Genomic DNA, 12,019 nt, shown 5'->3' on the forward strand with positions numbered 1-12,019 from the left:
GAAATATTGATTTTGGTTTTTAATGATCTCATGAAAAGTGTGACGAGCAACTTATCATCAATAGAGCTAATTTAATATTTCATCCTCACTTAAATGGGTTTTCATTTTCATTACTCATATTGTGCTTCCACTCGGATTATACATTTTTTCTTGGAAATATAATATTTACAAGTTTCTGATATCAACAAATGTAGATAAAACAAATGTATAAATGTACAGCTTCAACTGGTCTGTTCAACAAAAACATAAAAAAAACATAATCATAAGTAAAGCATAAATTTGTCTATATTTGCCAGTTAACTAAATCACACATACAATGACTGATTAGTAAATTAAATACAAAACGGGAAACAATAGGTTTAAAATAATCTGTTCAAAAAATCGCTTATGTGGCAAGTTTGTAAAAAATGAAACTGCAAATATCAGTTTTATAGGTTTGTACATAAATTTATACTAAATAAGAACATGGCTTATATTTTGCAAAATAAACAATTTTAAGCACGAACAATAAATATAGAGCTGAGATATGTTGATCAGGGATATTGTAATATCAAAAACAAGAGGGTGTTTACACTATCACTAAGTTAATAATGTTAGTCTGGAAATAGTGGGGCGTATCTGGGAATAGGACAGCCCGACCTTTTCAAAGTTGCCAGTATTAAAGTACACAAATAGTTTAGCAAAGCTATTGTTTCCATTTAATATCCGAATATGTGATGTGGCTGCAGGTCCAGAGAAGCCTCCGCCAGAGATTAACTATGTAGGGTGAATGCGCTTATCCATCCTTGAAGGGGTTTCCCCAAGACTTAGCGATGATCCTCACGACGTTACCTTTAAGTTTTGGTCCCAGGAGAGGATTTAACTGCGCCAAATAACAACAGAGCCAGAAAAGCCAGCAGACAACGGCAGTCAACAGGAAAATGCAGCGCACCAGGTCATCCTGCGGTCCCTTAGTTACCAGAATTGGTCCATACTTGGCCACCGCCACCCAGAATGCGGTGAAGAACATGATCATCAGGATGGCTTCCATGGCAACTCCTTTTTAATTGCTGAACTTTCCTTATTGCGTGAAATTATATTATGTTTTTATAAATCATCTGTGTTCGCCGAAATACACTAACGCGTTTCACCAAAATCCATACATCTCGCGCGCTACCTAACACTAATTTACTTTCAACACTGACCTACTGACGACTTGGCGGCTTAATTACTTACATTTTTTAATTTTGAATGGTTTCTTTTCTTTTTAACGTGGTTATAAATAGTAGCGTAGATTTTAAATTAAAGTTTAAAAAATCATAATGCCATAAGAAATATATTTTACTTTATAGAAATTTATTATACATTTTTTTTTGTTTTTTATATTTAATATTAATAGCTGGATATGCACAAAAAGTATTTATTTAGAGGTAAAAATAATATTAAATTAAATTTATTATTAATAATACCAAATTCTGGTTGTTTCTGTCATAATATACAACTATTTATAATTACAGAGGACTCCAAGTTCCTTTTCTAAAATTTAATTGAAGGCTACAAATAGAATGCCATGACGTATACGATTGACGTACACGTCCAGCATTATTAGTGAAATGTAATTAAACATTAAGAAGGGAATAGAAAAATTTGAGGGCGAACAATGTAACGCATTGACTGACTACGAGGTATCACAAAGTTGGTCATAAAGATTCTTCCTACTGACACTACCACTTGGGCACGCTCCACTTTTGTTTTATCACAGGGCAAATGGAATAATCAATGGCCACAGGGAGAAATTCTAGTTGCATGTCAATCATTAGGAAATGCGCTTAGAAGTAGGCATTGATTTTGAGGGTCATTGAAGGATCTGTTTTCGATTACCTTTTTGGATCGAAATTCTTTGGCAGAGCAGCAGTACTCACATGTAAATTATGGATGTTTCAGCTTCAAGTGTTGAGGTTTATTTACGTTCCTGCCACTGGGACACGCACACGCGGGGAAAGGGGCGGTGGGCGTGGGGAGCAGGTTAGCCACACCAATACACTTGCAGCAATCGCAGTCACAGTTGCACAGTGTGCCATTAAAATCGTTTCATAACCCGCACATGGCTCACTCTTCGACGGGTTTCGACGGTTTATTGGATTTCCTTTTTGATCCTTAGCTAACCAAGTGCCACAAATGCTGCGTTTCTGCACTTTTCCACCATTTCCCCGTGGCTGGGCGAGCCGAGAAAATTCCAAACAGGCGAACTCGTTACGTTTCCCTGCTGTTTACGCCACTTCTGACACTTCTCAGCTTTTGCCCAGCGGAGCCCTCTCTTTCTGGCGGGGATCGGCGGGCGCTTGCGCTGACTGGCTTTACGTCATCGCTGGCTGCTGTTTCTCCCAGTGGGAGAGTGGGTGAGAGAGAGCTTTACACAGGGATGCCAATGTTTAAAAGACTTAAGATTATAAGTTTTTACAGCTAAAAATATCTTGTTTTTATTATTAAACTTTTTCTTTCAGTTTTTACACTTAAAATATTTACCTTTATCAAGGGATTATCGATTTCTTATTTTTATTTATAACATGAAAAATAGTTTGGTTTGATATTATTCCAGTATTTAGCACACGGTTTGGATCAGCTGACATATATATATATATTTTTTTTCAATCAAGATGAACAAAGGAATTTATTATTTTGCTTTTAAAATTAAAATAGCTAAGTTAAATCTAAAAAAGTGCTGAATTAGCCAAACGCAGAACATTCCTTGCCAAAGTAGCTAAGTCTAGCAAGTTATTGGCCAAATGCGGAACTCTGGACTTGAGCTTGTTGGCGGTGCAGGCGAAAGCTCCGCTCCGAAGCTCCAATTTGACTTGGGCCCTTAAATCCGCTGCAGCGTTGCCAGTGGCAGGCAGTCCTTTCGCTGAAGAGTTCAGCCGTCGTGTTGTCGCCTTGCTCCGTTTTTGGTTGTCGCCGTCGTTGCCGTCGCCATCGCCATCGCTGTCGTAGTTGTCGTTGTCGCTCTATCTCTATTGTTGCCACCAAAGAAACGCAAGAACAAAAATGCCTCGAAAGAAAATGTGGAGCGTGAATGTGACGATTGTTCAGCGTTAGCAACTTTTGACCCCGTGCGCAATCAGGTCACCATTGTTCCATGGTAAACAGTGGTAGCCAAAATACAGCAAATGTGCTGGTGATTTGTGATTGAAAATGCGTAATCCCCGTTCCGTTGTCATCGTGTTCACCGCGTAACCTGAACCTTGAGTAAACACACACAGGCGCAAGTCGAACACTAACACACACACACTCTCACATATAAAAACACAAACGGGAGCACGCAACTCTACGTCACAAGAGTTTGAAGGAGGTGGACAAGGGAAGAAGGGGTGCTGAAGAGTGTCCCCAAACCAAAATACCTGAAAATTGTAGTTCAACTACATTTAATTGATCTTAAAAGAACTGAGGGTAGGGGTTCTTACAAATCTTTATATAGAGCCACCTAAAAAATCGTTTCGTGCTAGGCACAAGAAGTTGGCTCTACTGTATCCCACTCGCTCACTCCTTTGGGAGGTTCTTTGCCGCATAATTTCGATTGGAGCTGGCTCTCAGCCCCTCTCTTTCACTCCCTACTCACCCCCTTTCTCTAAGACTCTGTGTACTTGTGAGTTTCTAGCCCGTATGTGTGTGGCTCGGAAGGGCGGAGTGCAGGGGGGAGCCTTGCATGTGCACGGCCTGTTTCCAGCTTGTGAGCTAGTATGTGTGTGAGTGAAAGCGTGCCAAATGAATTGAAAATTACATGTGGCTCCGCTCTGTCTCCCCCCTCTTCCCCTCACCCCCTACAATTGCATCGAAGGAGTTTTATTATTTAAACACGACGAGTTGAGCTAGCTCATTGGTGCCGTGCGGCGTGTTTCCGTTTCGTAACACTCGAGGTTACATAAAAATAACCGTCGTCACCTTTCTGGGCTTCAAAAATATACACGCATTAAACTGCAAAGCGCGGCCTAACGGTATTTTAAAACTCACTAGCACACACACATTTACACTCTCTTACAGCTTTTGTGAACTGCACGTGGCAAGGATAACAAGGATAACCAGAGAACGAGCGAGAGAGAGAGGGAGCGCGAGAAATAGCCAAGCAAAGCAAAAAAGTGAACAAGAAAAACAAAACTGTCCGTCCAGCATTCTTTTTTCTACACACATTTAAAGAATGTAAATGTAAAGTGAGGAGAAAGAAAAGCAGAGAGAGAGAGACCTCAAAACTGGCCATTGGTAGGCCAAACACACACAAAAACACACAGGACACGATACCACACAAACGCACACACTCACACCAGCACACGCACGAATATCCTGCTTTGCCGCAGTCATAAAATAATCAAGAAGCAGCTAAATCAGGCAAAAGCAAGAGGACTGCAACGTGCTGATGTTGACGAAACATCTCCATTGGGACGAATAAAGCAATTAGCAAAGGTTCACTGCCAGGAGGAGAGGAAGAGCCGGAAGCTGGAGAAGGAAAGGGATGCAGGATGCGTGGGACTCCGTGGAGTATTTAGCCTAATCGAGTGATGCCGAGCACAAAAATGCAGGACCCTCCCTGCAAAGGTCAGCTATGTGCGAGATAACGGGACACCGGACAGCCAGGCAACCAAAGAAAAAGAAGCAAAAGCAAAAGCAAAGGCAAACGAAACGAGAAATCGAACTCTCCCTGTGATATAACTTGCACCGTAATCGTAATCTAGCTATTAGTTATCGTTATCGATTAATAATCGCCGCAATTGTAAGCTAAGTTACAGCACTTATCGCCGCTCTGCTCCGCCGCCGCCACCGCCAGACCTGCGCCTAACAACTAAAAACAAATACAAAATATATAATTATATAGTAGACTAAACCCGACCAAAATCGAGCTAAAATATGGGAGACGAACAGGACAAGCGTACCGGCAAGGAGAAGCTGCTGTTCTACACTACCGCCTTCTTCATTCTGCTGGGAACATTCAGCCTGTTCGCCTTCCTTTTTCTGGTGCCCTTCGTCATAGAGCCCGCCTTCACCACGATCTTTATGCAGTTCGAGGAGGTTCCGGCGCTCTGCGAAACGTACGATACGGAGATCTATTACGGGGCCAAGAATTGCTCGTGGTCGTCCTGCCGCGAAGGATGCACGAAGGATATCTACACGTGCACCCAAATTCGGGTGAACTATCGCCTCAATCTCTACAACTACACCGATGAGTTTAACTTCACGGAGTACCATATTAATCTCAAGGAATCCGAGCGCATATTGCCGCCCGTTAAGCGAACTGATCGCTATGAAAGAGCTCTAAGGAGTGACTACGAGTATGATAATCTGGGAGGAGCCACCGGATTGGACATCGACCTGGGTGGCGGGCGGCTAGAGCAGCTGAATTTCGGGGATGCCGATGGCTCCAATGGCTACCTCATAGAAGATTCAGAGGATACGCGGGGACTGAGTGCCTCGGGAACCCTCATTCCGGATGAGCGAAGGCCTTTCGATGAGATTTCCGAGCTAAACGAGGGTCTGATGGGCAATCGTTCCATGTATTACTATGTGGGGGCCAGGCTCTTTCCGAATGTCAAGGGTTGTGGCTACCCGCCCATGCTCAATTGTACCATCTGGTTAAAGAGGTACACGAAAATCGGCATGAAGTTCCCCTGCTACTACTCCAAGGTGGACCCCAGTTTAGTCATTAGCGATCTGGACTACTGGCAGAACACCTTAAATTTGGTGTACTCGATGGCCATACCCATACCCTCGTTCATCATATCGGTGATCTATCTAACATACGCCTACTTCAAGATCTACAATGAGGACGAAGAAACGGCGCCGCTGGACAAGAACGCCGAGGACATGGACATTGATGACATCGATGCCGTGGATGACAGTGATGGTGCAGTGCTAGCGGACAATGTAGCCGGCAGCCAAATCATCAATATGGACTCCACCACCAACGACAGTTGTCTTGAGGGTGTTCTGCCCAATGGCGGTCCAGGGATGACCGCCTCCATATCGCAGGGCGGTTCTGTAACCACTCCGGGGCCGTATATCGCGCAGAGTCCGGCGGGCTCGCAGATGACGCCCAACTCGGAGATAAACTCGTTCGGCCATCAACTGAAAGTCCAAATGGCGGACGAACTGTCCAGGGATTCTCTGGAAAACGGAGTTATCTCCACGTCCAACTCAGTGCAAGGGTAAGATAGGATATAGGATACTGATTTGAAGGGAAAGGATTGAGATTGATGAATCTATCTTAATTTGTAATATTTATTTAACAATACAGGATTTTTCAGAAGTGTAGGTTTAATCAATATTTATTTATTTATATAAATAACACAGTTTCAAGGTTTAACAATGGATTTAAGTTCCATAAATTACGTATACGTTATTTATACTTTGTAATATTATAGCATACTTTTATGGGCAAAACTATGAAGGTAAAAATGACTGAACCACCTTTTATGGCATTACCAATTGATTTACCAGATGTATTTATGGCATATTATTTATTTAAAATCAACCGTTTTATTTTCAGAAACTTGAGCAAGACGATGACGACGAGTATCTCAACTCCTCCTGGGCCGACGGCGGCAGTCTGAAACGTCAGGCGCATGGTCTGGAAAATGTTAGATTCCGATTCGGAAAATGAACCGCTGCTAGATTCGTAGACCGCCGAGCGGACAACGGACCACGGAGCAGGCGGAGATCATCGGAGCAGAGACCCAACCCAAGAAAAAACAAAATGAAACCGAGAAGCGATAACCCCAAGTATTTCTACCCGAAACAATCGACAACAACGCAGCGAATGCGACCGAACCTGAATACCTTCAGAGCTGTTAGCGGCACCTAAATGAACTATGATAGATTATATTTACCTTATGAATTAGATACTCAGACACCCACTCACCCACATAAAGCACGCTAGAAGTCCGGAGTAACTCCGGGCAGCCACACCCACTCAAAATTGCAACACACGGGCATTAGTATCTGCACAGTATCTGATATCTGGAGTATGAACGGATAATGCCACATCTTAGGCGATTGGTACAAATACAATAAACATAGACCGCAAGAACTCGAGCATATTGAGTGCTATTCATATACCTAGAGGAAACTATAATACTTATACACGCATATACAAATATTTACTTGAATTATTTTTCTATTCGCAACAATCGTCGTCGTCTCAAGGCAGAAAACACAGAAAATTCACACTACTACCCATTGCCCAATAACAAAAACAAAAACTGAATAAAGCAAATAAAAGTAAAATAGAACAAAGCGCGCAACTTATTTACAAATCGATAAATCGAGGCGCTGAGGTTTTTTAAATATTGTAATGCCCATTCAAGTGCTGCAAACCGTAAAACACACGAGAGGAACACTCGAAACCAAAAACAGAAATTAAATTTAACGAAAGAGCGCATCGTGTATTTAATTTAAAACGTAATGATAAACGAAAGCAAGTCGAATGCCTATATTTGAAGTAAATTAACATTAAATTAACATTAAATTAATTAACGTAAATTAACTAACAATTGTTATCCTTCAAATTAATGCGGATAAAAACTCACAGCTTTAACTAACTGAAACGGAGGCATAAGATTTTTCTTCTACATATTTATTTTATTAAGATTATTAACGGATAATGAATATTTATAGGTCCTACAAAGGGTTCAAGCTATTCAATTAAAACTTACAAGTAAAATATTGCATTAAATCTTAATAATTTAGGTCTGAAATTAAATATAAAATAACGTTTCCTTTTTATATTACAAACAAAACCAAAACCGATAAAAACATTTCTAAAATCGAAGGCGAATAATCTCGAAATTCGTTGCCTAGGCATATAGAAGCATCCGCATCAGCATCAGCATCCGCATCAAAAAACTGCACTTTTGCGCATAATGTATCAATGATAAGCGGCAATGAACTACACAGAAAATCGTTTGTTTTTAACGACAGTTGGAGATTGTTAATGAGAGTCAAGCAATGGCAAAACAGAAGCGCAACTATTAGCTAATATCATGTAAAACAGACAAACAAATAACAAAATGCTACTAGAATTGAAACCAAATACATGAAAATCTCGAAATAAATACGCATTTAGCAGCCTACATTATCAATGAGTTTTATTTTGGATAATATAAAAAGTGTTATGGTTAAGCGGTGGAAAGTCTTAGTTCGACATTTTTAAAGTTGACATGTGTGGTTATTACTCAGGTCAAGAAAAATGTCTATTTTATATTACTTGAGATGTTTTTCCTTTTTCAGTGCTAGTATTTTCCCTTCCAATAAGAATTCGTTTGAATTTGGCGCTCTCTTATTCAGTTTTCCGGCGCATTTTGCAACACTGCCTAGCCGCGGTGAATGTCAATCTAGAAGAAGCAATCAGCTGTTGCCGTTTTCACCTGTGCATAGCAATGCGAAAATTCGGATAAAAAGTTATTGGAAATGTGCTTTAACTTAATTCATGGCTGTCTAACTCTATTAACGCTATAAACTTATTAAGACGGACACCAGAGTCCTAACGGAAGTGCAGAAAACAGTGCTGAAATAGAGTAAAAACTGGGCGGTGGACACCAACCCACATAGTCGGCAACATTTTTTTGTAAACAAATAATTTGCCGAGGGAAAGACCCAGTCAGTAATTAACAAATGCCGTTCAGCTGAGCAATTTACAGGGACAACAAGACGATGGACAATAAGAAGGATATATACAATCTGTGGGTGCAGTACACGACAAAGGTGAGGTTCCATTGGAAGTAAATAAAGTGATAAGAAGTGGAAATGTGGGCGGAGGAGTGGTGGGGGAGGTGCTCCGATTGCGGGGGCGGTCGCAAAATGTTTAAAGCATTAGTCACCGCAAAATGGGAAGCAATTGTTTATCAGTTTTTTAAGTGCCTGCTGTAAACAGTGTAATGATTATATAATCCCAGACAGGCTCAAACTGAATCCTTCTCTCTCACTCGCTCTCTCCCTTACAGAACGATGAAACCCATTTCCGTCAGTTTGTGGCCCGCTTTGTCGCCATTTGGAGGAGTCAACTACAATTGGACTTCCAAGCGGAGAATTGTCCCTTGTGGCACGAGGTTCAGCCGGATAGTGGTCCGCATTTGGGTCGCTTGCCGGATGAACTACTTCCTGCCATTGGGAAATTCATAATTGTGGCCAGAGATGCTTGTGAAACGGAGGGCAAGTTGGAAGAGGAGGCCATACAACAGGTGGCAATTCTAGTGGACTGTTTGGTGATCGTGTGCCGGCACTTCGACAACATTCTGGCTGTCATTAAGTACGAGTACAAGCCCAATTTAATCGCCATACTTTCCAGGGTATTCAAACAAGTGAGTGAATCTATTTGTCACATTGTAAGTTTTTTTTTATTAAAGCACCTATGAATTTTAGCAAATGGAACAGGCCCAGGTCGTACCCGCTATAAGTCATCTATTTAGCAGCTTCTCGGCTTTCCTGGAGGTCATGTACGATCCGTATCTGACGTGGCGTAGCTTTGTACGAGGCCATTCGGCCGACTACAGTCGTCTTTCCTACAAGCCCCACTCGGTTCACGTGGAAATCGTTCCCTTTATTTATGGTAAGAAAGTTTGCAAATGGCTTCCTCCCATCACTGCCCTTTAAATGTTCTACTTACTAACAATATTGCTTTGCCTTGCAGATTGCTTTCAGGAGGAAAAGCTCATCCGATATGCGGACATAAGCGAAAGCCTGTTAAACATCCTTGGCGCTGTGATTTGCGGCTCTCAGGTAGCGCCAGAAATCGTCTCCAGTCCCCTCCTGTGTAGTCCTTTCTATTTTGAAACCGTTTTACAATTAACCTCACTTCCTGACAGCTTTCCTTTCTGCTCACTGCTTTCGCTATTAATGTTCATTAGAGCTCTATCATTCTGTTTTCATGTACGTTTCCGTATCATTTCGTGTTTCGTTGATGTGGCTGGATCGACTCCAGCTGCAACTGAAAGTGCAGAAGTCTCTAAACTCGACCTCGACCCTGTCAAATAGAAATACTAACGCTCTAACCACTTCTTCACTTGCCCCCTGCTCGGGTGATGGGCTGCTAGACTGTGATAACTTGGTGAGTGGTGGAACCATCTGTTGTCCCGATCATTGTTGTCCCCTAACCGTTGTCCATGCATGCCATTGCTTGTCTGTCCCACGACCTCATTGAGTTCAATTCGTTTAATGGTGTTTTTGGTCTGATCAGCGCAATGGCATGAAAGCCATTTGCCCCGCCACGGTGTCCATCACCATGAGTATCCTGCGGCAGTGGGAGAGTGCCAGCGATCTGCGTCGTGTGGCTTTACAATGCTACGCTCTGATGGTAATTGTTCTGCAGAAATCTAGTCCGGAAGAAGTAAGTTCTCTGCTATATCATCTTAATATTAAAGTAATCTCATTATTTTTCTAAAACAGCGCCAAATAGACCTAGTTACGTTAGTTCAACTTTATTGTGATGCTCTCCAAGAGCTGTTGGCCACCAAGCACTTTGACAGTGGCGATGCCACTTTCGATATAGCTAGCGATGCTGACCAGGATGTGGCTATCGATATGGCAGCGCTCTCCTCCACGGTAGCGGCTGTGAAATTCTTTGTGACTGGCGATGCCGGTGTTAGTGAGGCAATTGCTGATTCCAATCTATTGGAAGTGCTCAACAGTCTTCCAAAGCGCATAAGGGTAAGGATTCTGCTCTATAATAATTTCTGTCCTAATCGATTCACTATTTTATAGTCATGGCACATCGCCCATTCGAATTCCCTGTGCAGCACAATGGAGGCTTTGTCCACTTTGTCGCGTCACTCTTCGCAATCCTCTTCCCAATTGCGACAGGGTGAGCGAATCGAGAGACTGTTCGCCAGTTTGCAGGAATTTGGCAACCCAACCCTGAGTTTGCTGGACAGTTGCTTTAAGCTGGGGTACGATGAAAGTGGACACTTGTTGCTGTTACCGGAAGTAATGTTGCAATTGCTCAATTGGGTACCAACGCTTCAAGAGCCGGAGCAGCTTCATGTGACCAACCTTGTGCTCAAGGGCTGCACCGATAATTATGGAACGTAAGTTATTTTGTTATATCCTTAAAATATGATAAATATTGAGTTAATTCGTCTTTACAGCAAATCTGTGGCTTGTGGCAGTCATATCATCAAAGCTGTATGTGGTTGCCTGCTGACAGCGGAATCTCTGGCAGAAAACTGTGTTCAAAATCTCATTAAATTGATAGAGGAGTTAAGCAAGCTTAGTATTGTCCCTGCAGAGCTAAAGTGCATATTTGCATTGTTGCGTCAGGGAACGAAGTTCCCACAGAGCAAGCAGCTCCAACAGGTAAATCTAAATTACTTACATATCTCCACTTACTTAAACTAAATTTTCTTTCAGACTCTTGTGGTAATTGCTCTTCAAAGTTTAAGAGGTAGTAACTCCTGCGCCGAGTACTTCTCTATCGAGCAGCCCACAGATGGAATTCTTGTTCCAGACATTCGGAACTGGACAATCTCCGGTTCGTACGGCTTCATCTTCCATATCCTGGTACGCTTCAATCAGCTGAAGGATCAAACGAGCGGTCGTCGAATGCTGCTCACCCTGCAGACAGTCAGTGGCAGTGGATTTGAGGTCTTTGTCCAACCAAATGGAAATGTTGTGGTGGCTGCTTTGACCAGGCGAGAATATCTAACATCCGCCACAGCCACAAAGACACTAATGGATGGCCAGTGGCATTACTTAACAGTGGCTATAACGCCTCCAAAGCGACCCTTTTCCTATAGTCAAATTAATATCTATGTGGATTTTGTACAGAAGCTAAGTGCCACCCTGAAAGTTCAAGCAGTTAATGAGCCCTTCACAGTCTGCTCCATTGGTGCAGTGGTGGCGCCACCACATCCGGGCGAAGTTGCCAAGTCTGGCGTTATGCCCAGATCGTCTTCCCAGGAAAGCGGATCCAGTGGCTATAAGGGAATGCTTCCTAGTCTACTTGAACGAACCCTGTCCGCAAATGTAAGAATCTAAATATTGCATAAATTTTCTATTTCTTATT

The 12,019-nt window shown here is 42.2% G+C and overlaps 3 protein-coding genes across 6 annotated transcripts in view; 2 read left to right on the forward strand and 1 right to left on the reverse strand.

Moving 5' to 3' along the window:
* Positions 1 to 267: 267 nt before the first annotated feature.
* Positions 268 to 1,127, reverse strand: LOC108107833 (V-type proton ATPase subunit e). The gene has a single exon (XM_017215586.2). It carries the CDS (start codon positions 1,028 to 1,030, stop codon positions 776 to 778), a length of 255 nt encoding a protein of 84 aa, XP_017071075.1. The 5' UTR covers positions 1,031 to 1,127; the 3' UTR covers positions 268 to 775.
* A 1,742-nt stretch (positions 1,128 to 2,869) lies between these two features.
* LOC108107829 (protein tipE) lies at positions 2,870 to 8,093 on the forward strand. 3 transcript variants are annotated; one of them, XM_017215581.1, is made up of 3 exons: positions 2,870 to 3,225; positions 4,018 to 6,170; positions 6,512 to 8,093. In XM_017215581.1, exons 2-3 carry the CDS (start codon positions 4,876 to 4,878, stop codon positions 6,573 to 6,575), a joined length of 1,359 nt encoding a protein of 452 aa, XP_017071070.1. In that variant the 5' UTR covers positions 2,870 to 3,225; positions 4,018 to 4,875; the 3' UTR covers positions 6,576 to 8,093. The 3 variants fall into 3 exon arrangements, with proteins under 3 accessions (XP_017071070.1, XP_017071068.1, XP_017071069.1); XM_017215579.1 differs by having other exon boundaries at positions 2,870 to 3,118; XM_017215580.2 differs by having other exon boundaries at positions 2,870 to 6,170.
* A 292-nt stretch (positions 8,094 to 8,385) lies between these two features.
* LOC108107841 (neurobeachin-like protein 1) overlaps positions 8,386 to 12,019 on the forward strand; it is a 30,909-nt gene continuing 27,275 nt past the window's right edge. The window contains exons 1-10 of one of the 2 annotated variants that reach the window (XM_017215594.2): positions 8,386 to 8,724; positions 8,964 to 9,320; positions 9,382 to 9,568; positions 9,650 to 9,738; positions 9,941 to 10,066; positions 10,196 to 10,345; positions 10,405 to 10,665; positions 10,720 to 11,042; positions 11,103 to 11,310; positions 11,365 to 11,979. In XM_017215594.2, coding sequence (XP_017071083.1) covers positions 8,674 to 8,724; positions 8,964 to 9,320; positions 9,382 to 9,568; positions 9,650 to 9,738; positions 9,941 to 10,066; positions 10,196 to 10,345; positions 10,405 to 10,665; positions 10,720 to 11,042; positions 11,103 to 11,310; positions 11,365 to 11,979 — 2,367 coding nt within the window. In that variant the 5' untranslated portion in view covers positions 8,386 to 8,673. The remainder of the gene's footprint in view (positions 8,725 to 8,963; positions 9,321 to 9,381; positions 9,569 to 9,649; positions 9,739 to 9,940; positions 10,067 to 10,195; positions 10,346 to 10,404; positions 10,666 to 10,719; positions 11,043 to 11,102; positions 11,311 to 11,364; positions 11,980 to 12,019) is intronic. The other variant, XM_017215595.2, reaches the window with a different exon arrangement.

Source organism: Drosophila eugracilis, unplaced genomic scaffold (assembly GCF_018153835.1).
Source record: "Drosophila eugracilis isolate 14026-0451.02 unplaced genomic scaffold, ASM1815383v1 contig_2088, whole genome shotgun sequence".
Taxonomy (NCBI): domain Eukaryota; kingdom Metazoa; phylum Arthropoda; class Insecta; order Diptera; family Drosophilidae; genus Drosophila; species Drosophila eugracilis.

Excerpts from the sequence above, each read along its gene's own strand:
- LOC108107833 (XM_017215586.2), bottom strand. The coding sequence starts at position 1,030 with ATGGAAGCCATCCTGATGATCATGTTCTTCACCGCATTCTGGGTGGCG.
- LOC108107829 (XM_017215580.2), top strand. The coding sequence starts at position 4,876 with ATGGGAGACGAACAGGACAAGCGTACCGGCAAGGAGAAGCTGCTGTTC. Across the intron at positions 6,171-6,511 it reads ACGTCCAACTCAGTGCAAGG|AAACTTGAGCAAGACGATGA; the intron begins GTAAGATAGGAT and ends TTTTATTTTCAG.